The sequence below is a fragment of the Brachypodium distachyon genome, chromosome 1 (genome assembly GCF_000005505.3).
Source record: "Brachypodium distachyon strain Bd21 chromosome 1, Brachypodium_distachyon_v3.0, whole genome shotgun sequence".
In the NCBI taxonomy this organism is placed as follows: Eukaryota; Viridiplantae; Streptophyta; class Magnoliopsida; order Poales; family Poaceae; genus Brachypodium; species Brachypodium distachyon.
The window spans coordinates 54967732-54994083 of NC_016131.3; the positions used below are offsets into that span (position 1 = coordinate 54967732).

Sequence of the window (26352 nt, forward strand, 5' to 3'; positions counted from 1 at the left end):
CTATTTCGGTCTTCATGGAGCTTGTGGATCTTACGGCTCGTAGTTTCATGATTTTGGTAATCTTCCTCATTGGTTCTGCCACTACCCCAAAACACCAAATTCCTAACGACGTGATGATTCAGCAGTTTGACAACCTGATTTAAGAGGAGTGTGTCCCCAGCCACCGCGCGTTCAACGATCTCAAATTCTCACCCGATGGGGTTTGACGGCTCATGCGGCTCTATAAAACCTACGAGGTTAGTCAAGCTCATGAAGGTTTGGTCTTCTACAGTTTCGTCACCAAAATTTGGAGAATTGTCAAGATGCGATTGGTGCGGTTAGAGAAGTTGGCTTCAAAGGCCTTTTGTGTAACCTTGGTTTATCAGAATCTTTGTTGTCATTTTAGTGTTCTTTCAATCAATTGTACTTGGCTTGTTGAATAAATAAAGCCAAATCGCTGTTTAAAAAACAAAAAATCAGGCATCGAGGCGGATGCGGACGGACAACAGTTAGAGGTGGTGGTCGTGCAGCGGGCAGACGGTGGCGGTGGGGCAACCCACTAAGATGTGCTCCCTGCGCCCTCCACAATATAAGGTACTCCCTCTGTCCCATAATATGAGACATGCTCGTATTCCTAGATTATCAATTTGATTAATTAAATATGTATGTTTCTTAAGGCTGGTCACAGTGAGAGTAACATAGATGCAGTACTGATTTTTGTTGTGTTCCTCAGTCGTGCTTGCTTAGAGTTTTTTTATTTGGCCGAGTGCTTTTTTTTTGCAAGTACTGATTTTTGCTGTATTTGGCCGAGTGCTTTTTTTTGCAAGTACTGATTTTTGCTGTGATCCTCTAGCTCAGTTTGCTCTAGGGCATGGCTTTGCCGAGTGCTTTTCTTTCACATGAGCATGTTTGCTGAGTGCCCGAGAAAGAGCACTGGCAAAGTCACCGCCACTCAGCAAATTCTGTTTTTCCGATAGTGAATCGAACTACACCATAGGGTTATGAATGGTATGTACTCCCCCGATCCATAGAAAGTGTAGTTGATTTAGTACAACTTTACTATTCCATCCGTCAAAAAATAAGTGACTTGTAGTTGCTATTATGCACCGGAGGGAATGTTAAGTAATTAATTAGGTGAAGATAATACGAACAATTGTTACTAAGAATTGTAGTTGCAGAAACGAGATATACGCGTTCACAGAATTAGTGGAAAACAACCAATTGGGTGGCATGCGCCCATGTTCGAAGCAACAGGCTACAGTAACTAAGTTGGGAACGATTTCAATGAAAACAAAAAAGGAAGAAAGGTCATTCACTTGTCGTTCAATTCCCTGGTAAGGACACATATCAGACGCAGCAGTGCATACGCTGTAGTCTGTACCACCGTATCGAACCAGCAAGCATACACGAAGCTAATTCTCGGAAAAGGAGAAAAGCTGAGGCAGAGTTTCCCCCCGTGGCACGTGCATGCATGGAGAAAATTGTGGAACATTCAGGTAACTATGTTAGCCTGGATCGGGACACATCCTGCAAGCCTCGATTAACATCCACATCCACTGTCAAATCTCAAATGGCCTAGGCGTCTTTGTCACCTCCTGCAGTGCATCCCTGTATTTAAAAGCAGTGGTATATGAATATACGAAACATAATGAGTATGCAAAATAGAAGATGATTCCACCTACCAAACACCAAGAGAAAATGTGCCCAATAACTGCAAGAATTCCAAGCCCAATGTACCACCCTACACGTCCGTCCAGCTTGAAACTGGGGCTTGGGGCTGGTGCAGGAGGCGGCGGCGGCGACGAGGAGGTAGCACATGATAAGCTGACTGGGGCAAGAGGACCCGACAGGATGTAGAACACACATATGACGAATATGCAGAAGCTTATGAATATCATCCGGCTGACATGGCGACTGAATGTTTTTTGGAAGCTGTACACCCCAAAGAGTCCTTCCTGGAAGGCAATGGTGGCCAATACCCACAACCCAGCAAAAACTCCAACTATCCAAGAAAGGTAATCCGGTGGTAGCTGTGGCTGAACTGAAATCAAGACTGATAGTCCGCATACCAAAGCAATTGCCATCAAGTTTTGTCTCTTGTCCCAGACATTGTTGTCGTGCTAAGTACGGAGTAAACGTATTTGTATTAATCAACCATATTACTAGTAATGCATTGAATAATGATGACAGTGCATATATAGGGGCAGTGCATATATACCTTATTTTCTTCCTTGTTTCTGACATGCTCAATCAATGGTCTCCTAAGCGCACGAGCTCTCTCATCTAGCAGCTTCTCCGTGTTGAGCAACCTATCCTTCTCCTTCTCCACTTGAAACTTATGTTCTTGTTGGTCAAGTTGTTCTTTCCTTTGATTGAGCTCAATGATATCTTCTGTCCGTTTGATTTCAAGTTCACGGCGAGACTTGATCGCCTCCCGTATGTAATTGCCGAGCTCTTTCTCAATCTGATTCAACTTGGCCTCACGTTGCTTCAGCTCCTCTTCTTCTTGGATGCTTAGCCATGTCAAGCCATTGATGCTTGCTCGGTCGTCATTGACGTGATGCCGAACAGGTCGGTGGCGTACGCCCGAATACAGGCCCGGCTGTGATTCTGCAGGTAACAGGAGGGTCAAATCGTGGCGGGACGACGATTCTGCCGGGCGCGTCTCACCCCCGCCATAGGTGGATGGTGGAAAAGGAGGTGCAGGCGGGGGCAGACGCGGCGGCGCCGTGTTCTGTTGAGGAGCAGTCTCGGGAATCACATCAAGGATGAGATGACCAGGAGACGAGGGAGAAGGCGATGAGCTGTCTCTGGCGGTGAGCCGGCCTGTGAGACGCAGCGGCCGCGGTGGGGTGAGGTCGGTATGCCTCCATATGCGGTTGTTGGAGAAGGAGAGGTGGGGGCAGAGGAGACGCGACGTACCTGTACCTCCATGAGGACCATGGGTGGACGATGGCGGAGGCGGTGGTGGGGGCAGACGCCGCGGCAGCGCGGGGGAGGTGACGGGCGTCGGATTGGGTACTTGGGGCTCAGCCATCATCAGTTCCTTGTCCGGCGCGAGGGAGGAAGTTTCGTCGGAGATTCGCCCCGTCTCCTCCATGCGCGAGCGCGGTGAGATGTCGGTGGTGGCGACCAGGTCCGTGAGACTGAGAGCTGCAGCGGCCGCGGAGAGCTCAGAGCTCGACAAACTCTCCATAGGTTGAGCAGGAGGCGGAGGTGGAGATAGACTCGGCCAGGTCGACGTACCTCCATGGGGACTGGACGATGGAGGCGGAAGCGGAGCTGGGTGCGGTCGCGGTCGCGGCGGAGCAGAGGAGTGGACGGGCACCGCCACGCCAACGTCGTCGAGGACGTTGAGAGGAGAAGAGTGCGGCGCGAGAGAGGAAGAAGTCCCGTCGGCGATTCGCGCCGCCTCCTCCGAGCCTTCCTCCTCCATGGCTTGGTTCGCGCACGCACGCGAGGGCGAGGGAATGCCGGTGGTGGCGAGCCGGCGCGTGCCGTGAGAGTTGAGAGTTGAGACGCAACAACGGCCGCGAACTCGAAATGCCTTTTTGTTAAATCCAGTCGAATTCTGCAATGTCGCGTTAAGATTCGTGCCACGCCTCCGACGGGCCACTTTCTTGACCAAAGAGGGGAAATGGGAGGCGTGCGGCGGCGGCGGACGCGGAGGTTCGCGGCGGCGGGCGTCTATCTCCTCCCACTTCGACCGTCTTCCGCGACCCCATCCCCCACTCAGATCCCCGCCTCTGTCTTCGCCGGAGCATCACGGCCAGGTTCTCTTCCCCTCCTACTCTTCCATATGCGGGTGTGTCTGCTCGTCAGTGGCGGAGGTTTGATAGCTCCCGTGAATCCCTTCCCCTGTCTGTGCTAGGTTGATTTGATGTGGATAGTTGGACAGCTGTACTAGTTTATTGTGGATTATGGATTTGGGTTGCTAGGATTATGGATTTAGCTGTACGAGGTCAAAGCCTCAGATAAAATGAAAATGATTATCTGTTGTGTTTCTAGGATTATGGATTTATTATATATGTCGACCTAACAATAAATTTTGAGAAGCAATCTTCTGAGGTTTAGTTCTTTACCATTTACCAATATAACCAGTTTCTTCCATGTCAGGATGTAAATCGCACTCTTACCGGCGCCGGCAGGCCCGTCAGGCACCCTTTTCTAGCACAAGATTTTTTGTCTACCTCGCTGGTTTGGCCTGTATCGGGGATAAACGGGCTCAACCGGGCCTTAAGCGGCTGCCCGTTTACATCCTGACTTCCATGTGGCTCTTCATAGTGTCAATGAGACAACGATGATACATGGTGCTAGACTGCTTAGAGATCTGCACTTAGTGCCGTTGTCTCTGTCATGCACCCAAATTAATATATTCTGGAAAATGTAGCAGTTACTGATGTTGCATTCGCTGTATATCATATTTGTTGGGTAGCAGAAGTTTTTTCACACGATCTGCGCCAAAATTTTGGAAGCATCAAGTCAAATGTTATTGATACAACTTTTGAAGTGCTCTAAGGTCAGCAACAATAATCTGCTGAAGAATGTTTAGGCTATAGAAAATTAATTTTCTGAGGCATACAGTGGGTTTAAGGGAGTGCCCAAAAGCATTAGATGCACAAAACATAAAAAATTGATACATCATCAAGTTTGTTTGCAAACTTAATATTCTGAAGAACAAGGTATTGGTTTAACTCTGATCCAAAATGTGTCAAAAGAAGTTTGTTTGCAATTCTGCATAATTCACGTGAGATTTTGATGCCATTTCTACTTGAGAAAAGGGGAATTACCTACAGGCGAATCCTGATCCAAGCCGATCTGTTATGTTTATGGGATGGATACCTTAAACTTCAATGCTTCATTCTAACTGCTTTTCATCTGATAGTCTGTCTGCCATGTCATATTAACATATTGGAGGTTACCTTTGTTTTTATAAGATACCAAGGGTGCATATAGAGGATATATACTTAAAAAATATACAATCTCCACTGCTTCGCCGTCCGTCCAAGTGTCCAACTGATAAACAGTTCCTCTGACATTGCCTAACTGGGATTAGGAATTAAAATTGAAATGTTCCAGGTCTGCTTTATCAAGGGTAATTCCTCCCGCAGTTTTAATAATGTTGTTTTGTATTGGGAAAAAAATGCTTGATTTGGTAGCAGTGTGCCTTCTAATAGTTGCAGCTATCCTTCCTATTCCAAGTACATGCTATTCCTCTATTTTCAAATGATGAAAATGTTGTTGAAAATCGTTATGTTTTAATGGTACTAGAATGCCATATTTATAGTGCGTTTGATGATTTTTTTTCCCTTTTATGCAGATAGGTTCTTAAGATTGGAAGTAGAATCTTGCCATGAAGGTTGATCATTATAGTTGTATTTCATTCTAAAGTGAAATCATGAGATGTTGTTTCAAATGTTTATTGTTTGATCACTTGGTTTCCATGCACAATGTTGATTGTCGTAGTCAGTGAAGCATTATACATGTTCAGAGTTATGCAAAATTGGGTCTCTGATAAAGAATTAATTAGGTGTAAGATCTTTGCTATTGGAATTGTTTGCTTATGAAAGTATGAAAAAGTATGCACTGGAATTCTGTGTTCATCGTTCAGAAAATCTTGGGGCAACATAGGAGAGGGATGAATCGCTGAGCTATGGAATATGATCTTTAGATGATGTTCTTTTTCAAGTGCACAGCGTAACTTGACACGAATTTGGACCCATTTGGTGTCTTTTTTGTGCTTTCTCGACTTCTGTTTAGATTCTAGAGGGTTTCTTCAGTTCTTTCTCAGTTGCAATCTTGGGTTTTAACCCTCCCCTTATTGAAGGGGTTTTAGTGCACACGCTAACAGATGACATTGATCTTTGATACCAGTAGAAATCTGCATAATATCATACTATTATTTTCGCCTATTGCTCACCTGTATGGTTGCTTTGCCTCTGCCTATGGTGTATTGGTGTGTGTCATTATTCCTGTAGTGGAAACCGAGCCATATGAATTAAATTCCTGCGTATTTTTGCTGCTTTTGGATTTGTGGCCTAAAGGATGATGACAGGGCTGTGTTTTACTTTAATCTTTGGTGCTTAGGCTTCTCCTGACATGTCTGACAATGAACGGAAATTTTTAGTAACACTGTCATACTCTTTTTCCTATGGATTGTATCTATGGAGTAGCTTTTGAAATGGTTAAAGAGATTGAGTTTCTCCACTCCTATTTTTTGAGGGTTCTACTGTTGAAGGGGCGACATACAATTGTGAAGTTTTGGCACATATTCTGCAAGGCACTGCATTAGTCCTTGCCACTCTAGCCAACCAACACTAAGTAGTGAATGACCGCACCACTACATGCTAATTTGGAATAATAACTAGGTGTTCCCTCTGAATGTTTTGATTTGTGTAGAAGTCTGATGACTTTGCCAAAACTATGTGGTGGATCATCACTATGTGAAACGTTGCCTTCGTATAAGAGTTGGAAAATAATTAATTAGCTTCCTTATCTTGCCTACCAGGCTATGTAAATATTAAGTATGGTGTTGCCAATTGCTCTCTTTCTGAGCAGCAGGATAATTTTTGTGGCACCTCTCTGCTAGCCATGGTTACTGTTGCTAAAACATATTACTTTACTCAGACAGTTAGCGACAAGACCAGTGACAAAAAGGATGAACAGAATTCAGGGGACATCCAGCTCAGGGATGCGAAGAGAGGCGAGTGGGTGAGGTGACGGTGGAAAGCAAGGAGACCTCCTGCGCCTCAATGGCTTTGACGTGGCTCGCCTGCTATCCCATGTTGTCATCTTCTCCCATCATGACCTCCCGCGTCTGCATAGGCGATGCCAACAGTTGCTATGGTGCTTCTGATGCCGAGCATTGAGGCTTACCATCTGAAGCGCTGGTCTGTTGAGAAGAAGCCGTACCGCCCAAGGAGATGCAGTGTAAGCCCCATGGCATCAAGCCCTTCATCGTCCTCCCAAGCTGACCAATGAAGAATCGTGCGGAGACAAAAGGTCAAATTCTCCTTTGATTAATGTTGGTTGCTTTGGAACCATTAGGCTTGCTCAAAGACAATATCCAGTTCTCTTTTGATTTATGTTGGTTAATTTGCATAAAGGAATTTCTGGTGCTATTCTTTAGATCATAGTAGGTAAGAAGAATATTGGCATTGCAAGGTGTTGTGTTGCCCTGAAAATCAGGACCATTTGCCCGACTTGCTTCGAAATACAAACTATAGTGTAGTTTAGTTTCTTGACAGCCCTAAGTCAGATATAGTTTTCAAAGAGATAGAATCTGTAAATTCCATACAATCTGTTAGTGCATAAGTTGGTACGAACTCTCTGGAACAGTTTTGGTTGGGTGGTCCGAGATGGAATCAGGTGACAGCAGTTCCATACATTGTGATATAAACGTCAGGTTTAAAGAGTTTTTTTTTCTTAATTTTGGTGGCATTATTTCTAATCTGATCATCTTTTTTGGTTGCATTCTAGAGTTTATATATCTCAGTAATTCTGAATATTTAGGTGGACCTTCTATAAACTATATTTCATTCAAAATGAAGCACATCCTTTATAAAATATACTCCCTCCGTTCCATAATTCTTGTCGAAATATTACATGTATCTAGACGCTTTTTAGGAATAGATATATCCATTTTGGGGCAAATTTGAGACAAGAAGTTATGGAATGGAGATAGTAGCATTTAGTGTTGTTCCAGCAATGGTCATTGTCATGCTCTGACATGAATACACGTTTGTTGTTCTAGGTTGATCAAGTTGGAAAAAATCCCTTCAGAAAGTGTCTTAAAATTGTTTAATTTGGAGTAGTGTTGTAGATATGTACTGCAGTGTTCTATTTGTATAGCACTTGACAATGGATGCATTTTTATGGATTACATGCTACTGTACGTGTTGTGGATTGCCTGGATATCTGTTGATGAGGTTTGGTCAATCAGCTCAAGAATTTGGTAGTGCCTTCTGTGATGGTGCTTTTCTTCAATTATCATAGATCCGATCATACAGTGGGTCTGCTGATAATTTCTTACAGGTGAAACAGTTACATCGCAGTTGTAGTTTTTTCTTGCTAGCATTTTGAAAACTAGTTTACATTTGCGTTGTATTAAACTCAGAAACCGAATATTGTGCAAGGAAATGACTATATATGGATTCGTTCTGCGAATAAAAGAGCTTCCTTCCGCCAGTTGGTCTTGATGTACCCTTGCTAACCATTGGTCACTTTGTACAAATTGCACTTTTTTCTAGGGACAATTTGCATCTTTTTATTTTGAAAGGAAACTGTAGGAGAGATTCAGAGAGTATAAATGTATATTAATAAAGCAAACAAAGTAAAATGTACAGGGGGTGATTACAAGGGGGCACAAAGAGAGAAATTAAAAAGGAAAAGGCTCAGGGCACGGTGACAGAACTGCATCGTACTTGGGTGCAACTGAGCTAATGAACTTGCGAGATAACATGCCTTCCATCCCGTTTTGTACGCACCATGTTCACATTCTTCAGCCATAGATAAAATTCAGCTTCAAACTGCTGCGTCAACCAATCCAAATTCTGCTTCGATCCGTCGGAGTATCTCGCACTCGCGTGAGATCTCAGTGGGAGTAACATGCAATGTCGAGTAAGCAATTTAATGATGTCATATGTCATTAAATGAGAAGATAGAGGTCTGTGATATCTAGATATGTCACCATCACATAATGTTTTTTAAGATAAGACAAGAAATGAGATTTCTAACGGGCCAACAAAATGTTACTACCCACTGTTACTAACAATGTATATAATGGACGGCGCATGATAATATTTTGACAGACTCGTACACTGGGAAAAACCACTTTTGCAGCTCTGGATTGTGAGACTCAGAAGACTAGCAAATGCTCATCGGTACGCTTGACTGCGACAAACCTCTGTAACATCAGCCTCAAAAGGGAAACCTACGGTTCTAAAGCTATTTCAGTTCTTTTAGTCCCACAAAAATCTTATATCAGAAAGATGTAGAGGACACAAATATTACAGAACGAACAGACGCACACATATATGAATATCAACCCAGGCGCAAGCAAATGACCTGGTATTTTTAATTAATTTACAACATCACGTCTATGGTATAAGCGATAACATTAAATTCAAGTTAACCCGCCTCAGACTGGAACACTGTTGGCGGAGCAACAATGATCTCATCCTGGCAGCACAGAGTTGTCAACGACCATCGCCAGCAACAGCGCATTGGCCTGGTTAGCATCCCACCATTGGGGATTGATTGCTGCAGACTTCCACATTGCAGCATAACAAAATCATCTACCTAAAAGTTCCTTCCTCTGTATTGTTGCATCTCCTGCAAAACAGATGTAAAATACAATGAGGATGGACCATTTGCCCTGGGCTGACTGCTGTGCTCCCAGCTTAATGGTGCTTGGATGTACTCCGTACAACATTCACTTAAAAGAAGGCATGCTGGCTTACAGGCGCATAATAATAAAGAGGACGGGTCTGCCCAATCATCATCTGCTGGCCATACTGCAGGTACAAAATAAAGCAAGTCAGCCCCAGCATTTACTTTAAATTGGGAAATTCAGTTATGGTCTTTATTGTTGCATGGCTCAATAACAACATTCTAAACACAACTAAAGTCACTAAACAGAAGTTGCTGGCAAACAATATCAACGTGTATGAAGAAAAAAAGAGTCTACAGATAATAGATAATTATGCTTTTTCACCAAAACTGTAGATCACCACAATGGACTGCTTTCTCAAAAGGTACTACAATCATCTCCACAAAAATAGATAGATTATCAAGGTGGACTGCAAGTCATATTAGTTCTTAGCCAGACAAGGGACGAGCGAGTCAGTAAATGGTAAATTGAACTACCAAGTATTTATCCAGTGTGCCTAATTTTTTATTAGTCAAAAAACTCAGCCTAGGATAGGCCTGGTAATGGTCTAGGATCCAAACCATTACCAACCCAACCCACAGCGCCAGACTTTATGGCACCCACCAGGTCGCCGCCCTCTGCGCCTGAGGCGGAACCAGCGGCGTGGCGTGCGAAGAAGTCGCAGATCCGTGAAGGACAGCCGTCGGAACATGGCCACCGCCGCACGTTATCTGCTACGGCTGCGGCGGCACAAACCAGCTGGAGCGGCGGCAGCATCTGTACCTAGCGCTAGCTGACTGGGAAAAGGGCTTCTCCCTCTACAAGCTCAGCCTGGACGACCTCCTCTTAGCCGAGCTCGATGCCGGAGACGACGAGCAGTGCCGGCTCCCAGATCCGATCCTCCGTATGGGCTTCCGCACTGTGGGCTCGAACCCGAATTTCCACGCCCTGGGCAGCGAATCGAGCGGCAGCGGCAGCAGCGAAGGCCTGACCAAAACCGAGCCGGTGGAGCTGTGCGTCGAGCAGTCCTTCCCGCGCGCGGCGCATCCACTTCGGCGCCATGGCCACCGACAGATCCGTGAAGGACAGCTGCTTCTCTGGCCTTTACCCACGGGGTGAGCCCATAGGAAACCAAACTGATTGAATCCAAACCAAATCGTACCGCACCGTTTTTCCTTTAAAATCAAACCAAACCGATCCATTAGCAAGGTCAACCCATTTCCATCTAGCCAAAGACGATCCAATTAAGGACCCAAACCATTAAAACCATTTAGATCCAACCCATTACCAGGCCTAGCCTGGGAGCGAATATTTGGCTAGTTGAGCGTCTGTTCAAAAACTTGCAGTGCTGGGCGGATAATTTGCAGCATGGGACGCAAGGGAGGAACAGAAGGGAGAAGAGGGAGAGGGCAGGATGATGAGAGGAACATGCAAGGCAATGGGCAACATTGTGGCAGATGGAAGATGTGGCGGCAACAAGAAAGTCACGACATTCTACCGTAACATTTGACTGACCGAAGCTAAGGCTGTCAGCAAAGCTGGCCGAGCTAGCCATTTCAAACAATAAGGGGTGTTAGATTGTCTTCATAGAGCCGCACAAATAGCAGCCACAAGGAGAGGGCTCGGGACAATGCTGGCAAATTACGACAGAAAAGAGGAGCAGCAGCACCAGAAGGAAGAGGTGGACTCAGGATGCCGTTGGGGAGGGTATGGGTTTACCCGGTGTTTGCCTTCCCCGTACCCATTGAACGCAATCCCCAAATCTACCCTCCCCATAATTTATCCATTATCCGTTTTACCCATACTCAGAAAGATAGAACACAAATTCGATCCAACATTTGTGATCTAGATCACAGAACATATCACCAAGAAATAATCAGAAACAATCGAATCAACTTTGATAAGCTGCAGATCGAAGAAGAAGAAGAAGAAAGAAAAAAAGAATTCCCAAAACTGGATCGAGAGGCATCCTTGAGGCCGCGGAACTTCCTCCATGGCCAGCCGTCACGGCCTGCGGCCAGGGCGGCATGAGGGACGTCAACAGTGAGAGAGGACCGTCCCCCCCCCCCCCCTTCGCTGCTCCTCCTCCCTGCGCTTCCGCCATGGACACATCCTCTCTGAACATGCCACGGCGGCACCCACCTGACGAAGAACGAGGGGCTGAGCTCTGTGCGGGGATAGAAGGGGGAAGGGCAAGTCACAGAGAAGTGCGCGGCCGGCGGCACACAAGGGTGGAGGAGCACGGCGGGCGGCAGCGCACAGGGACGGAGCAAAACTCGCCCAGGCGGCGGTTGGATCGATGGATTTGGAGAAGAGGAACGACGTGCGGTCTCTCGAGCAGTCTTGATGGGTATTACCCACACCCTCCCCACGATCCTACAGGTAAAAAAACATTGCCCATACCCGACCCAAACGTTTGGGTATGGATAAGGGAACGGGTATTGGATACCCACCGGCATCCTGATGGAGGACGATGTAAAAGGAGAATCAGCAGCAGAAACAGTGGAATCGTGATTAGCCTCCCCATTACTTCCTATCCTTCCTTTCTAGGCTTTCTTCGTTCCTGTACTCTGCTCTGTTGCCGTGTTCAGAATCCAGGGCACCTTTTCTCATCTCCTCTGTTCTACTTCTAACTCTGGTAGGGTAGCAGAAAAAGAAGTAAAAGTAGCAGGATGCTCGCGATAGCATTAGTCATCTCGAATCAGCAGCTGATAGGCAATTACTTGGCACGTTAGCTCCCAGGTAACCCAGTTCGACAGGAAAGGAATAACTAACAATAACATGGGATGCCAAGCTGATCATCCAAACAGAAACAAAAAAAAAACACCATTGTGTAAAATCATGGTAAGCACTAAGCAGATAACAACATAAATAAACCCAAGAAAATCCCAACAATTGTTTACTTGTGTAGTCTTAGATAGGAACGATTACAAAATTAGACAACACATAACAGCAGATCAACAATAAGACAACATGATATGTGGAGCTGTAAAGCAACTAAGTATGCATCGAGAGCTTATTTGAAGTAAGCTGTCTCACCTGTGGACCAGAAGGATGCATGTAACCTTGGGGAGAAGATCCAGGTTGAGCATTGTAAACCATTGGCTGGCCACCGTATGCCTGCGGGAACTGCAAGGGAAAAAAAATACTTGCTCGTTTAGAATAGTAAGCAACTAAGCATATAATGTTCAAAGACCAATGCATAATATAAAAAATTTAACTCGGATAATTTACGGATATATACTACCAACTTTGTTCAGTTGAAAGCACACTTGGAAGCATGACTAAGATATTCTTATCAGTAACTAGTATTTTTTATACTCCCTCCAATCCATATCAATTGTCGAAATATTACATGTATCTAGACACTTTTTAGGCATAGATACATCCATAGATACATCCATATTCGGACAATTTGGAGACAATTAATATGGATCGGAGGGAGTATAAGAAATTTCCTAGAGCTCCGCCTAGGGCCATAGTGCCTAGGCAAGTGCAGAGTACCACCTTCTAAAATCTTGGAAAGGGGTGAAGGGCCAGAAAAAACTAAGAAAAGCTGTTCAATAAGAATTATTAGCTTATTACAACAGACAGCTAGACTATTATGTAATTATTGAACTTTAGTACCATTTGGCTGATTAGTTACTGCCTGACTTACCACTCACTCTTCACAATCCTTTCGTGAAAACCAACAAACATTCATAATTGAGAGTTTGAGACAACTATTAGTTATATGCAGCTTACTTGCATTCAAATATTGCACCCATTTCATATAAAAAAGTAACTGACTCAGCAAATATGTAATAGAAAGTAGAAACTCACCCCCATGCCAACTGGTAAACCAGGTCCAGGAGTAGTCGGCATGTTGTTAGGATAATAATATGCTGCATCAGTCGCTGGAGGATGAGGTGGCCTCAGAGAAGTCAAGGGAGTGAAACTCTTGGCATTAGGGTTCAATTTGAATTCCTGGTTCGAGAAATACTGATTGTCAGTGCCCTTGACACAGATGACGAGCAAGACACTAAAGCAAAAAAAAAATGGCCAGACATCCTAACCTTAGCATTTGGGTTCAAACTTGATTTGTCTGAGCTAAGAGATCCCATCGAAGAGCTTGGTGACAGGCCTGGAGCACTTGCAACGGAGTTTGCAGCAACACGCTCAGTTGTCGAAGATGTGGAACTACCAGGCCTGGGTGCAGAAGGAAGCTTGCTGGGTACAGTATTATCTGCTGTCAAACCATCTGATGATTTGTTTCCTTGGCCAGAAGATGAAGGCTCAGATGCATGTGACCTTGAAGGTTCCGCATCCAAATCTGTCAAAAGATTACCAAACTATCATACATTCGCTGCTGAAAACACTTCAAGCAATTATAATGGTGCAGCTGCAAGAAGCTGGAATTAACGAGGCCATTAAATTTGGCAAAAATGATAAATCTGTTTCTAGAGAAATTGTCAACACTGTGTCATCCCAAAACAGCTTCAAGAGATAAGTGTCCACGCACTTACAGGCCCACATGGGATTAGCAGATAGACAAGTTTATCATTTGATGGGTGAAGGGACTCAAGGAAACTAACAGTCTAATAGTAAATAATAAATATATAATGGTATAGTAACATAATAAAAATTATAACAGTAATAAGATACATAATAATAAATATTGAACCTAAATCTACTTCTCCATTGCAAAATGTAAAGTGCACAGGATCCAAGAAGTCTAAATATGCAAGGGACGTATAATCCACTTGGCACAGACTAGTGAAGAAATGATTCCATTAACTGGAGTGTTACTTGGTACTCGCTATATTGACAACTGGATCACATTTATGTGATGACTGATGACTACAGATAAATTATCACTTGTCAATACAACGCAATAGAACTATATGTTGTGATATTTTCCTAGCCCATTCAAGTGCATTTCATAAGGACCCAACAGACCAAAACACCTCACCAAGTCCAAGCATTCAGGAATAACCAAGAAAAAAATAGCTAACAGACTAACACATTAAGTGACCACAATACATTTAATACAGGGAAATGAAAGAGTTAATTAAATTTCCAACTGATGCATAAATTTACTGCTCACCTTCAGAAATCAGCGGTTTGCCCCCTTCAGAGAACTGTGAAAATAAACCGGAAAGTATAAATACGAATACAATAAGAATGAGCTTACAGAATTATGCTAACAAAATGACTGGATTCCAGTGCAAGAAGTGTTTCAGAATTATATTAGCAAAAAGAGAAGCTTACAGTATTCTTGGGTTGTGGATTCCTGTTGCCTTTGTCACCGCTACTATCTTTACTCCACTTATCCTCCAACCTAAGGTTCACAGTAATATGGCAATAACTATCATATGAATCAATAGATTTCGACCAAATCGTAGGATGTCCCTGCTAGGGATGTCCAAGGTCATGATAATAATGAACAGCACATTAGCAATAGGAAGCAGGACTATAGTGGTTCCCTGGGGAAAGGGAACGCAAATATTAAATCAGTGATTTAAGTGAACTACAACTAACACATGTGGAAGAATATAATTAAGGTAGAGCCCACCCAGGTCAGATACCAGATATTCATGCCACATCCACATGGCAATCCAGATGGATATTATGCAAAGCAATAGGAGTCATATGTCAGTGACACACAGTTATAAATCACTAAATCCCAGAGTAAGCTTTGGGGTGCTAAATAGGTTATCAATTAAAAGAACTCAACTGTAAAATAACAGGGGAGAAACAGTGAATAATTAAAAGATGTAGATCAAAGAAATTGAGAAATTTGTGGATTCTCAATAAAAGAAGTGTCAAAAACAAAAAGTGTCAAAAACAAAAAAAACTGGAACGCATTGACAAGTGAAGCATTGGGCATGCAATGATGATTTGCTGATAGCAGTGCTTCTGTACCATGTGGGTGGGGATTTGGTTTTTTTGGTTACTTCGGTTCGGTTTTTACCTGATTCGGTTTCTTAAAATTGCCAACCAAACTGATCACCTATTTCACAGGAACCGACAACTCAGTTTACTGAAATATCGGTTTGGTTTTCGGTTTTAACCAAAGTGACCGAATGCATGTCTGCATGTGCATGTGAGCACTGCTGCAGCTGCATGCAGAATAACACGCACCACATACTTGTTTTGAGCATAACAGTGAATATTTAATTAATATTTGGAAATGATTACAGTAGTAGCTAGCCTAGCAGGCTAGAGCAAATAGTCAGATCACAGAGGAGAGTAGAGAAAGATACATGTACACTGCGAGAACGATCTGTTGTCGCTAGGCCTCTTAGAATCTGTAGTTTGTACTAATTTACTACCTCGTGCATTGGGCCGGGCCGCTGGGCTAAGGCCTAGGAAAATAGATAGACTAACTAGGACCCCCACTGGGCCGGCTGGGAACTGCAGGCTGCAACAGATCGTGACTACGTACATCAGCTGCTTCGGTAATTCGGTTAACCTGACGCGAAAACCAATTCTACCGAAATTAGTTTCTGTGATTTGCCAACTGAATTACTAGCCAGGAACCGAATTAACTGGGTATTTCAGTTTTTTCAGTCCGGGTTCGGTTTTTATGCCCACCTCTAACCATACCAAGGATGGATAAACTCTTGGCAGCACTAATATGGTAGTGCTTACATTCCTTAGCTTATACCGTACCTGATTTTTTTTGCAGTATAGCCTACTAACTTATTCAAAGATAATCATATGGTTACCCTAACAAACTGTTGAAGCTGTATCTACCTTTTGCTTGAGTAGGAAACAAAATTGAGCTCAAGATCAGTTTGATTATAAAATCATATAGCCTCAAGAATTTGCAGTATAGCCTCAAGAATTGCTATACTAGCTTATTCAAAGACAATCATATGGTTACTCTAACAAAATGTTGAAGATGTATCTGCCTTTTGCTTGAGTGGGAAACAAAACTGAGCTCAAGATCAGTTTGATTAAAAACTCATATAGGGCCAGTCTCAGCTCACATTAGCACAGAGAGTAAACCAGAGTAGTTAAGAATAAAGTACAAAACAGTCATAAGGTCAGTCTGAGACAAGCTGCCACACAAGGTTGTGGTAAGCCATATTCAGTGTGCAAGCAAATCAGTCGCCACAAGTTACACCAAGTTTGGGTAGAAAATGAGTATATAACAGGCAGGCTTGGGTGCCTATTGCCACCATAATGTGACATAACTGTTAAAGACAAGGGAAGGATGTCACTAGTGATCCAAGTAAGGGGTGTGAAACTTTAAGTTCGGCAAGTAGGATTAGATAAGATTGTGTCCTTTGGATTAGAGACAATATACCTTATAGATAGGGTATTACTTAGGGATCAAGTAATCAGGGGCATGTGTCCATAATGAATAAAGCAATGGGCAAACTGGGTAACTACCGCCATGAGTATACCTAACTTGCGACCTATGCAGAAAAAAATGATTGTGTACCTGTTGGCATCAGCAGACAAGAGCTTGTTTGGCTGGTATTCAGATGCTAGCTCGCTAGTTGCAGCCGTGACAGAAAAATGTGTACCACCAAATACATGGGAAGATGATTCTTCATCCTGAATGTCAAGAATATGAACAGAAACTTTAAAACCAAGCATAAATTAGTGCATCAAAATATTTATTGTTTCATAAATAGATACAGTTAAAAACGTGTTGATGAATGCCTGAGAATATCTACTTAAACGTTAAGTTCTCAAAACAGCCGCTACAGTTGGGATATCTCTCAAGAGAATGAAAACTGCACAGAAATTCCATAAAAATAATAATGCGCTCATGAGACAAGGCAGAAGATTCACCGAACTTATGCCAGCTAAAACAAGGACAAATGCATAAAATCAAATTCACACTGGTGCTTAGAGACACACAACTGAACTTGTAGCTATGACTTGGATAAACCATATGAAGACAACGTTAGTCGATTAATTGCCAAAAACAACATGATGTCTGAAAAAACTGCATACTGCTCCTTAAACTTATAACAGTATTACAAATCGAATTCCTGGACCTGAGAATTGCACATTTTGTTCCCACTACTTGTGTATTGATATTTATAGAGATGATATGATATCTTAATTCAATCAAAATCGTGTTAGGTCATTGACCTAATGCTTTTCCTCAACAAAAAAAAGTTCCAAATCATGTTTGATCATAGGATACACTGGTGAAAATTTATGACCATGGTGCATATTATTCTTTTTGTTATTTCAGTAATATAAAGTTTCTAATTAATTTTAAACTGCAAATCAGAGATCATGCCAAATGGAGGGAATACCGCATATATAATGTCGTTTCATTTACGTACCATTGTTGATGAACACACCGGTAAATCTTTGGCACCAATGCTGCCTGTCCTGGCAAGCGAATCAAAAGGATGTACACTGCTTGGGGCATTCACAAGTGACTTGATTTTGAAGGTATCAGTATCCCTGCGAACTGCCGAATATCTTATCTCTTCATCATGCTCTAAGTCTTCATCCAAGTATAAACCTCTTTCCTGTGAAAGAAACCTCACATTTTAAACATATTGTCTACATTAGGGCACAAATTACTAACAATTCCTTTACTTTCCACCAAGAATACCAGAATAGGATGTAGGTGAAAAAATTGTAAAACTTAAAGCACCTTTAGCATAAGTGTTTGTATGGTGGGTTGGGATGGTGGGTGACTGGGTGTGTGTGGGTGGGGGGGGGGGGGGGGGGCTACCTCAGCAAGATGGATATCTTCTGTGTCTTCACCCTCTATTTCTCGGGCTATTCTTGAAGCATGTTTTTCAAGTTCTCTCATATGAGGACCTCGCTCGAGCTTTGTGGTATAAAGATCTTCATTGAAAGTACTCTTTACCCCAAACAAAGCAGCATTTGTTTCAAACTGGTCCCAGCTCCTAGCAACACATTAATATTAAACGTCAGGATGACAAAAGCAATATAAGAACAAGGAAAATATATACAAGGCATCAGCATTGTCAAGATATATATAAATAAGCAGAGCACCCTTTCCATGAAGGGATGGCACAGGTTATAGCAAGGCTTCCATCCAAAATGGTACATTTACACGAGAACTTTAATAGAACATTAACATACACAAAAATGCCTACTCATCGGCAAAGCAAAATTGTCATAGCACATAAATCGAATTCATAGCTTGATGAAGTAAATAACTGTCTCTGTTTTTACAAAACCAATTATATCGCATCAACATGAGATGATTATAACAAGGAAACATATACAAGGCAGCCTCATCTTCAAGATATATAAATAAGCAGAGCACCCTTTCCATGAAGGGATGTTTAAGACATGTAACCCAAAAAACATGCTGACAGGATTGGCAGTATAAAATAATTGCTGCATAGGCCAGTTCTTTTGCTTAGTTCATAGTTTCCAACAAGTTAGTACTGATGTGAGCACAGGTTATAGCAAGGCTTCCATCCAGAACAGTACATTTACACAAGAACTTTGCTATTCCCTCCGGCCGGAATTACTTGTCGAAATATTACATGTATCTAGACGCTTTTTAATCAAAGATACATCCATATTTGAGCAAATTTGAGACAAGTAATATGGGTCAGACGGAGTAGAACATTAGCATACGCAAAAATGCCTACTCATTGGCAAAGAAGTATTGTCATAGCACATAAATCAAATTCATAGCTTGATGAGGTGAATAATTGTCTCTGTTTTTTTTACAGAAACCAATTATAGATCGCATCAACATGAGAAGATTAACAGAACAAAGAAGATCCGCATGCAATGACTAACAGTTAATTTAAGAGACAAATCTAGGCCACTCAAGAAAGTGAGGTTACCGTTTCGATGACTTTGTACTATAACAAGATTCAATGTTACTCCAAATAAACATAAAGCTAAATGTTTACTTGGCTTTTCATTACCTATGCCCCTTTCGGTCAAATTTTTCCAATTCGATGCAATCAGAATCTCCCTCATCTGGTGCCCAGCGCTCAAGCTCTCTCTCTTCAGGATAATGAGAACGAGAGATTGCAGAATCTATCATTAAGTCTTTCCTTTTGTCATGGACAGGACCTTTTGGCAGCTCATCACCGCCAAGTGTTACATCCTAGTAATACAGAGGAAGTCATTGCATGAAGAACGTAAAAAAAGAAACATTAGCTCATGGTTACATGCAAGCTAAGTCCAAAGTCACATCCATACTGCCCAGCCAACTAAAAATGATAATCACAATAAAATGAATCATTATTTGTTTGCGCATGTGTTTGTGTGGAGAACAAACCTTGGCGAAAACTTGAACAAGCTCCCGTGCTGGTATTATCATGGTCTCAGGCTTTCTAACAACATCAGTAGCATTACCTTGTCCTCCCACAGAACTATCCTTTATTGGCTGTGCCATTTTCAAGACAATTCCTACAAATAGAGCTTGGTTCTAAGTATATAGATAATACATGAAAAAGTATAGTCTAGTATAATATGTCACCAAGGGAAAGTAAAGAAAATGCTAAAAAAGGTTTGAACAAAGTCATAAAGATAGGTCGGAGAAAAAAGAGCGAACTGTACCAAAGTCTTTGTCCGTGTTTGTTGCATGGAAGATTCCAGAGATGACAGATCCATTTTTTACATGCACATCGACATGATGCCCAATAACTTGTGTCATAACATAGACTAGTCGATCCCGAGAAGGGCTTGAGTGCCCTAGTCTGCCTCCATTTTCTACACCCAAATAGAACCTTATCAACACTAGCTCTTGAATAGTATACCACATAAAATGGGATAAGATATTCACCTGCATTGGTAAAACCACCAGATGAAGATCTCATCAGGTTTGATTTACTATCATGCCTTCCACTACCCTCCCTATCGAGCTTTCGGTGGGGGGATCCATTGGCTGGAGTCCTAAGAGGTGCATGTTGCTGCTGACGACTCATTATCCCTGTATGCACAACATCAGAAGCTCATCTCAGCTATACTGCTACATAAGAAACTTGGATCTATATAAAAGACGTCAACAATGGAGCATCACTGTATGCACAAGTTGCAACTTTATATGCAGAGGAAAATATAAGTGTGTGGATCACTGGATCCCAAGTACAAACTGTGTTATTTACTTATTATCATAAAGTATAAACTGACTATATGTACTTAAGATGTAGACCATCATACCCTAACTTGCATAAGTAAATAATTATATAACATTGCTTGGATTTATGTCCGGGGATCATTATGCTCTCTATATAAGTTTGTGCTACCCAAAGCATCCAGATCAGAGGTTCAAATTTTAAAAGCCTGATTAGATGCTAGAAGCAGATAAGCGACACAAAGGGCGCTAATGACAAGTGAAATCGCACTTAGTTCGTTTTGGTAAATAATGAAAAGCTGCAAATATAAGATTGAAGGAAGCAGTCAACATCCGGTCTACTTAGAGGCAAGAGAGGGGGTGGGGGGTAGGGGTAGGGAGGGGGCGAGCTGCTGCTGTAGGAGGGGATGTGGGGAAGAGAGGAGGGGAGAGGAGGGGAGGAAGAGCAGCTGGAAGGCTAGTGGAGAGGAAGGGGAGGAGGGGGGGAGGAGACAGAGAGGGAGAGGGAGCGAGAAATGGACCTCCTCTCCCGATGGCGGGCTGGTGGGGGGGGGGGGGGGGGGGGGGGGGAGTATGGGGTGGGGAGGGAGATGGGAGCAGTACCTCCTCTCCCGACGGCCGGATCACGTACCTCCAGGGAGGAAGGAGGTTACGACGGGAGGGGGTGAGGCGACGGCAGAAGTAACTGGGGGTGGGGGGGGGGGGGGGAGAAGAAGGGGTTGGGGCGGGGATCTGTACCTCCGGAACGGCGGCGGCGGCGGTGGCTGCGACGATGTGAGGTTGGGCGAGATCTGGAGAGGGAGGGAGACACAGTGGTGGCAATCGGGAGCGGAGAGCGAGTTAACCCTAGCTAGGCTCGGCTGCCCCTGCTGCCCCTTTGCCCGCGCGGGTACAGGCGGGTGCCAACTCGTGCCCAGCTGCGTTTCCTCGGATGCGTTTCCGCTTTGCTCGGCCTGGCTAGGTGGTGGTGACATTTTGACACGAGTCCGGCAGAGTTGTGGAGGGGTGGCGCAAGTGCAGATGGTCGGCTACGACGGCCACTGGCCACAGCGGCGGCAGCAGCCAGCGAGAGTTGTTGGTTCGTCGCCGCTACATAAATGTGTGTGTGTGGCTCACGCGTCACAACGGATAAACGTTAGAATCGATTCTAAGTTTATTCATGTCAGTTTTGTATCTCTACCGTGGCTACATCACATCTCGACGGTGAAGAAGATTTTGCACGGAATAAAAGTGTCGCGAGTATGGTTTGGGTATCATGGACAACACACCCCTGAGATATGTGGTCTTTCTTACCTAGTAGATCTGCGGTTATTGTATTTGGCATCTCCACTGTATGTATCATTGATGTCGAATGGTGAGAAGGTACATCTATCCTTCAAACACCCGACTTTGTCAGCGAGTACATTGAAAACTCGGACGGACGTTTTTTTTTTCTTTGTTAAGTACACGTCGAAGCCTACAAACCTCGACTGTTCAAAAGGGCTGAATAGTTCTAATGAGTAATCTTCTTATTCTCGGTTAAGAAAACATCAAAGTCGTGCATATCTGGGCACGCGCGAGTTAAAGAACTGGGGAAGTTAGTCTATGAGGAACCCGTGTTTGTCCGTAAATATTGTTAGGGTAAGAATTTATTAAAAAAAACTTACAAACCTCGCAAAGGAGGCACACACAGAAAACTTTCTCCATGCAACTCAGTGACTCGGTTCCATGCTCTCCCAATAAGTGTTGGGGGTAGAGAGTTGCGGAACTCGTAAACAACACCCAATTGTGTGCGAGTATGTTGAACAACTTGACTTTGAGCTGAAAAGCTCATGTGAGTTTGAAAGAAGTCATGAGTGAGTTTAGATACTTGACTTTGGGTCGAAGAGATCATCTGAATCTCTTAACAAAAACAAGCGTGATTTTTAGGGACTTGCTTTCTAGCTAAAGAGCTCTTATGAGTCCGAGAAACTCATGCAACGGTTTAGGGAATCAACTTCGAGCTAAAGAGCTTCTGTGTGCTTGAAAAAACTCATGTGCGAATTTGACTTCGAGCTGAAGAGCTCACGTGAGTTTGAGAAAACATTGTTCAGAGTTTATACACTCGGTCTCCATTAATTATGCTTCTGTCACAATGGATGTATCCAATCCAAAAAATCATCGGTGCGGAGCGGGTTGTAGGTTTCGGGAAACTATCAGTGTAGGGCCTATCGTGTAAGCCCGCAATGGTAAACTCGGGTTCGCGTAGAATCTTGATACCCGAAATCCATGAAGAATTGGGCTGCTGGCCCTCAGATTTTCCGTGGCAGGTGATGGCATCGCCGAGCTATTCGAGAGTCCAAAATAAACAGAATTTTCAGATCAGATGGAAGCAGAGACGGGTGAAATCATTAATTTGACGGAATCAGTGACCTCTATTCGGTCCAAATTACAGTTACATCGTCTAATGAGAAGCGTTGCAGGGGATCATCACATTAGCCGCCATACTGCTAGCTAGACAACGAGCTCTAGTATGTTGCGTTGAGCTGTTTAATCCATTCTGATTAACCATGGCAGGGTTTTCCTCTCTCTCCTGAATTAGTCATGTTGCTCAAGAGAACATGATTGAACTCATAGGGCTAATAGCCTGCACAGAAACAGAAAGTAAAAAACTGAATACATATAACTATACAAAAATTACAAGTTACAAGCCATCTTAGGTATCCAATCTAATATAAGAATTCAGTTATCCAATTTTTTTTTGTCTCAGTTACACATTTTCAAACACTACATTTATTATCATTTACAACTACTCTTTTTCAGGTTATGATAAATTGTACAGAACCTACTACATTTGTTATTCTGTGCCATATAGCTATTTTAGCATATATAAGTTATCTATTTTTCAAAAAGGAACATCCAACAGAGAGTTTTGAATCTGGTGGCATTATAGTTTGGAAAGTATAGTTCGTATATTGGACAAAACGTTCATTGCACAAGTACGTTTGCTAGTATATTTTGAAAATGAGATGATCAACGAGAGCAAATACCTACGAGCCTTAAAATGTCTTTTCGCAATTCCTTAAAATTAGCTTTGGATCATCGCAATTCGACTGCACACCGAGTGAAAAGATATGTTTTCTGAATGTAAAAAAAAGTTGGTCATGTAAATGTAGGAGTCTTATACGTACTTGCAAGTTTTCATTACAAATTGGTGATTTTTGCAGCATTTGTAAAAACACATAAGTTCAGCAGTACAAAAGATAACAGTCCTGGTTTGGTGTTGTAGAGTACTCCCTCCGTTGCATAATTTTTGTCTCAAATTTGTTCAAAAATGGATGTATGTATTCCTAAAAAGTATCTAGATACATGTAATATTTCGACAAAAAATATGAAACGGAGGGAGTACTTTTTTCTACGAACTTGATCAAATTTGATAAGGTTGGCTTGACACAAAATCAAATTCACGCACATTTAGAAACAGGGGAAGCTGTCTCACCTTGATGAGAGGACGGTCGACACAATCAACATCCAGCGTCAGCACATACGCCAGCGTAGGGAAGCCAAGAGACAAGACCACCGCGAACACGCAGTAGAGTAACATATAGTCTCTGTTTCTACAGCGTGGAACCAAGATCAAGAAGATGTAAACCAGACATACGATGCCGACCACGTTGCCGCACGTCTGTTGAATCAAACAGAAGTGACTAAAACCCTCTATGAAAAAACAAAAGCAACGAAACAAATACAGTATTCAATTCGGTATAAATCGTATCCAATTCATGATCAAAGCAAGAACTGCAAGCTAATTAATTAAGCTCGCCCTTTGTATAATTAAGTACAGTACGTACCCTGGTCGCACGCACCCAGTCAGGGTTGTCCGGCTTGGCCATGGATCTGGGTCGTGCGGCGCGAGGTGCGATGTCGGCGGCGATGGGCTCCGCCGTGACCGGCGGCGCCGGCGCCGGCGGCGCTCGTCCTTCTTCTAGCAAGCCCCACCACAGATCGTACTGCGCCTCCATGTATGTATGCTTGCCCGGCCGCCGGCCTGCTGCCAAGATCTATCCAGCGTAAATGTGTAGATCACGTACGATTGCGCCGGCCGTAGAAGAGGTCTCGGAGATACGCCGAAGAACTAATTACGGAAGATCGGCCTGAACCCTGATGCTATCTCGCGGGATTCCGTTTTCCGTGTATTCCTGCGCCGTCCGTTTGGTCTCTCAGTGTCGTGCAGGGCTTGGAAGCTGAATCGTGTACGTGTGGGTAGCTACGGGGTCCGGTTTGTTCCGGTGATGTTCATGTGGCAAATCGGTGCTGAACAGGATGCCGCCACCGATTGGCTCTTTCATAATAACGAAAATATTAATGATATGGCATGAAATTTCAATAATGTATAAATGAAATAATTACATGTTAGTGAAATAATGTTTCAAAATGGTAATACAAAGCTTAAAATTTCAATACCAACTACTCCGTGGAACAATTTCTTACATGTGGGCCCACCTGTTGTCCACGTCGGGCCCAACCCGACCTGAGCCGTTAGCCCGTAATTAAGGGGGTGTTTGATTCCGTCCTGAGCGTCCTAGCCTGGCCTGAGGGGCAGCCAGACGTGGGCATGCGGGTGTTTGCTTGGCGTCCGCCAGGCCTCCTAAATTGCTGGCCTGAGCTCACCCTCGCTACCTGCCTGACCAGGCAGCTGTTTTTATCAGGCATTTTGTTCATGACTTAAACCAAACAGGCCCTAAAGCCCCCGCCCCCTTCTCACTCCCGCAAGTTTTCGGGGCCGACGTGACGTCTGACAGGTGGGCCCCACGGGTAAAAAATCAAGGACTCAAAAACGGTGGTCATGTGACAGGTTTTTCGTTAACTGTGGTTTGGCGACACGATTATCCCAAAAACTTGCAAAATTTACTCTTTACTAGTGGAAATGCCCATGCGCTGCCACGACCCAAACACAAGATGATCGTCACTTGTATACACTGTCTAAAGATTCTAATCTTCCCGGCCTAAAGCATATCTATTACTATCAATTAAATTGGAGTTGGTGGTGATGGTTGGGCGCCATTGGTCGGTCAACTTCGTTAAAATTACAACCAATATACCACTGCCCTTTATTTTCTTTCCCTCCCGCCTTATTCATGATTTGTCCTCCTCCATCTTACAACCGACGCCACCATGCCCATGCTCGCATGCCAACCTCGACGGCGTCATGAGCTGCCTACACAGAATTTTTTTTTGTGTGGTTTTGTTGACCCGTAGCAACGCGCAGGCACAGTTGCTAGTAAATCTAACACACTAAAAATCTGAAGAATGTGAGTACATGTATATAAATACACAAGGTGTGGCCTCATACAACAGATGCAAAAGATACTTATTGATTGGGAAATCGAATTAGGTTGGGCTGACTCAGATTGGCCAAATCTCTTCCTGCTATTCCTCCTCCTATTGTTTTATTATATTCTAATTGTAATCTCCCTTTCCTCTTTGTCTTCCCTGACCATGAACTAATTGCAAGAACTAAATGAAACAAGATCAGAAACATGAACATTTGGAAGAAAGATATGAACCATGAACGGAAAGTAACAAGATCTGTCATAGAAAAATGCAAGAACAAATATCTGGAAAGAACAAACAACCAAAACAGAATCTCAGAAAAAAGGAAAAAAAATCTCTATCGCCCTATGTCCTAATAGAGGCTGAGTTCATTGATTTGTTGAATCAAGGAATGAATCTGAATGAGGAGCTCACGAGAGGTGAAGCACAAGGCAGTGGATCGTTCTGTCCTCACTGACCCCACATCTCCTTGTCTCTGCCTGGATCTCGCCGGACTACGCCTCGTTAGCTGCGGTGCTTCGCCTCTAGAGACAGGGCAACTTGGGCACGCCGTGGTCGGGGAAGAGGGAATGGGGCATGGTCATGGAAGAGGGGCGACGCTCCGATTCTGCCGATCTCGCCACAGTGCACGCAGCCAACGCAAAGAAGGCCAAGGCCATGTGCGGCTGCAACGAGC

At 43.4% G+C, this 26352-nt stretch overlaps 3 protein-coding genes and 1 long non-coding RNA gene across 6 annotated transcripts; 1 reads left to right on the forward strand and 3 right to left on the reverse strand.

The window, feature by feature from the left end:
• Nucleotides 1-1264: 1264 nt before the first annotated feature.
• On the reverse strand, nt 1265-3448 carry LOC100846472 (MAP7 domain-containing protein 1). 2 transcript variants are annotated; one of them, XM_024462228.1, is made up of 5 exons: nt 3226-3448; nt 2902-3132; nt 2198-2589; nt 1662-2099; nt 1265-1587 (listed from the first exon to the last, which is right to left on the reverse strand). In XM_024462228.1, exons 1-5 carry the CDS (start codon nt 3413-3415, stop codon nt 1555-1557), a joined length of 1284 nt encoding a protein of 427 aa, XP_024317996.1. In that variant the 5' UTR covers nt 3416-3448; the 3' UTR covers nt 1265-1554. The 2 variants fall into 2 exon arrangements, with proteins under 2 accessions (XP_024317996.1, XP_010230045.3); XM_010231743.3 differs by having other exon boundaries at nt 2902-3448.
• Nucleotides 3449-5679: 2231 nt separating this feature from the next.
• On the forward strand, nt 5680-8166 carry LOC112271942. Its single transcript, XR_002965500.1, has 2 exons — nt 5680-6981; nt 7733-8166. It is a non-coding gene; the product is annotated as an uncharacterized LOC112271942 (long non-coding RNA).
• A 541-nt stretch (nt 8167-8707) lies between these two features.
• Nucleotides 8708-21337, reverse strand: LOC100820969 (polyadenylate-binding protein-interacting protein 4). The gene is made up of 15 exons (XM_014897411.2): nt 21123-21337; nt 20094-20240; nt 19868-20020; nt 19587-19717; nt 19228-19412; nt 18045-18222; nt 17644-17835; nt 16782-16897; nt 14600-14669; nt 14436-14469; nt 13405-13661; nt 13172-13315; nt 12389-12478; nt 9441-9494; nt 8708-9312 (listed from the first exon to the last, which is right to left on the reverse strand). Exons 2-15 carry the CDS (start codon nt 20233-20235, stop codon nt 9280-9282), a joined length of 1779 nt encoding a protein of 592 aa, XP_014752897.1. The 5' UTR covers nt 20236-20240; nt 21123-21337; the 3' UTR covers nt 8708-9279.
• Nucleotides 21338-22722: 1385 nt separating this feature from the next.
• On the reverse strand, nt 22723-24637 carry LOC104581706. 2 transcript variants are annotated; one of them, XM_014897412.2, is made up of 4 exons: nt 24194-24637; nt 23842-24027; nt 23393-23483; nt 22723-22989 (listed from the first exon to the last, which is right to left on the reverse strand). In XM_014897412.2, the coding sequence occupies exons 1-3, from the start codon at nt 24362-24364 to the stop codon at nt 23442-23444; spliced, it is 399 nt and encodes a 132-aa protein (XP_014752898.1). In that variant the 5' UTR covers nt 24365-24637; the 3' UTR covers nt 22723-22989; nt 23393-23441. The 2 variants fall into 2 exon arrangements, with proteins under 2 accessions (XP_014752898.1, XP_010228313.1); XM_010230011.3 differs by lacking the exon at nt 23393-23483.
• Nucleotides 24638-26352: the final 1715 nt, after the last annotated feature.

What these genes read in the sequence shown, in the direction of transcription:
- LOC100846472 (XM_010231743.3), bottom strand. Translation starts at nt 3,415, where the DNA reads ATGGAGGAGGAAGGCTCGGAGGAGGCGGCGCGAATCGCCGACGGGACT. An exon ending in TGGTCCTCATGGAGGTACAG is followed by an intron (nt 2,590 to 2,901) that starts GTACGTCGCGTC and finishes TGTTACCTGCAG; the next exon opens with AATCACAGCCGGGCCTGTAT. An exon ending in GAAACAAGGAAGAAAATAAG is followed by an intron (nt 2,100 to 2,197) that starts GTATATATGCAC and finishes CTCCGTACTTAG; the next exon opens with CACGACAACAATGTCTGGGA.
- LOC100820969 (XM_014897411.2), bottom strand. Translation starts at nt 20,235, where the DNA reads ATGAGTCGTCAGCAGCAACATGCACCTCTTAGGACTCCAGCCAATGGA. An exon ending in AAACACGGACAAAGACTTTG is followed by an intron (nt 19,718 to 19,867) that starts GTACAGTTCGCT and finishes CTCTATTTGTAG; the next exon opens with GAATTGTCTTGAAAATGGCA. An exon ending in TTGTTCAAGTTTTCGCCAAG is followed by an intron (nt 19,413 to 19,586) that starts GTTTGTTCTCCA and finishes CTGTATTACTAG; the next exon opens with GATGTAACACTTGGCGGTGA.
- LOC104581706 (XM_014897412.2), bottom strand. Translation starts at nt 24,364, where the DNA reads ATGGAGGCGCAGTACGATCTGTGGTGGGGCTTGCTAGAAGAAGGACGA. An exon ending in ACTGGGTGCGTGCGACCAGG is followed by an intron (nt 24,028 to 24,193) that starts GTACGTACTGTA and finishes TTGATTCAACAG; the next exon opens with ACGTGCGGCAACGTGGTCGG. An exon ending in TCGACCGTCCTCTCATCAAG is followed by an intron (nt 23,484 to 23,841) that starts GTGAGACAGCTT and finishes TTTTACATTCAG; the next exon opens with AAAACATATCTTTTCACTCG.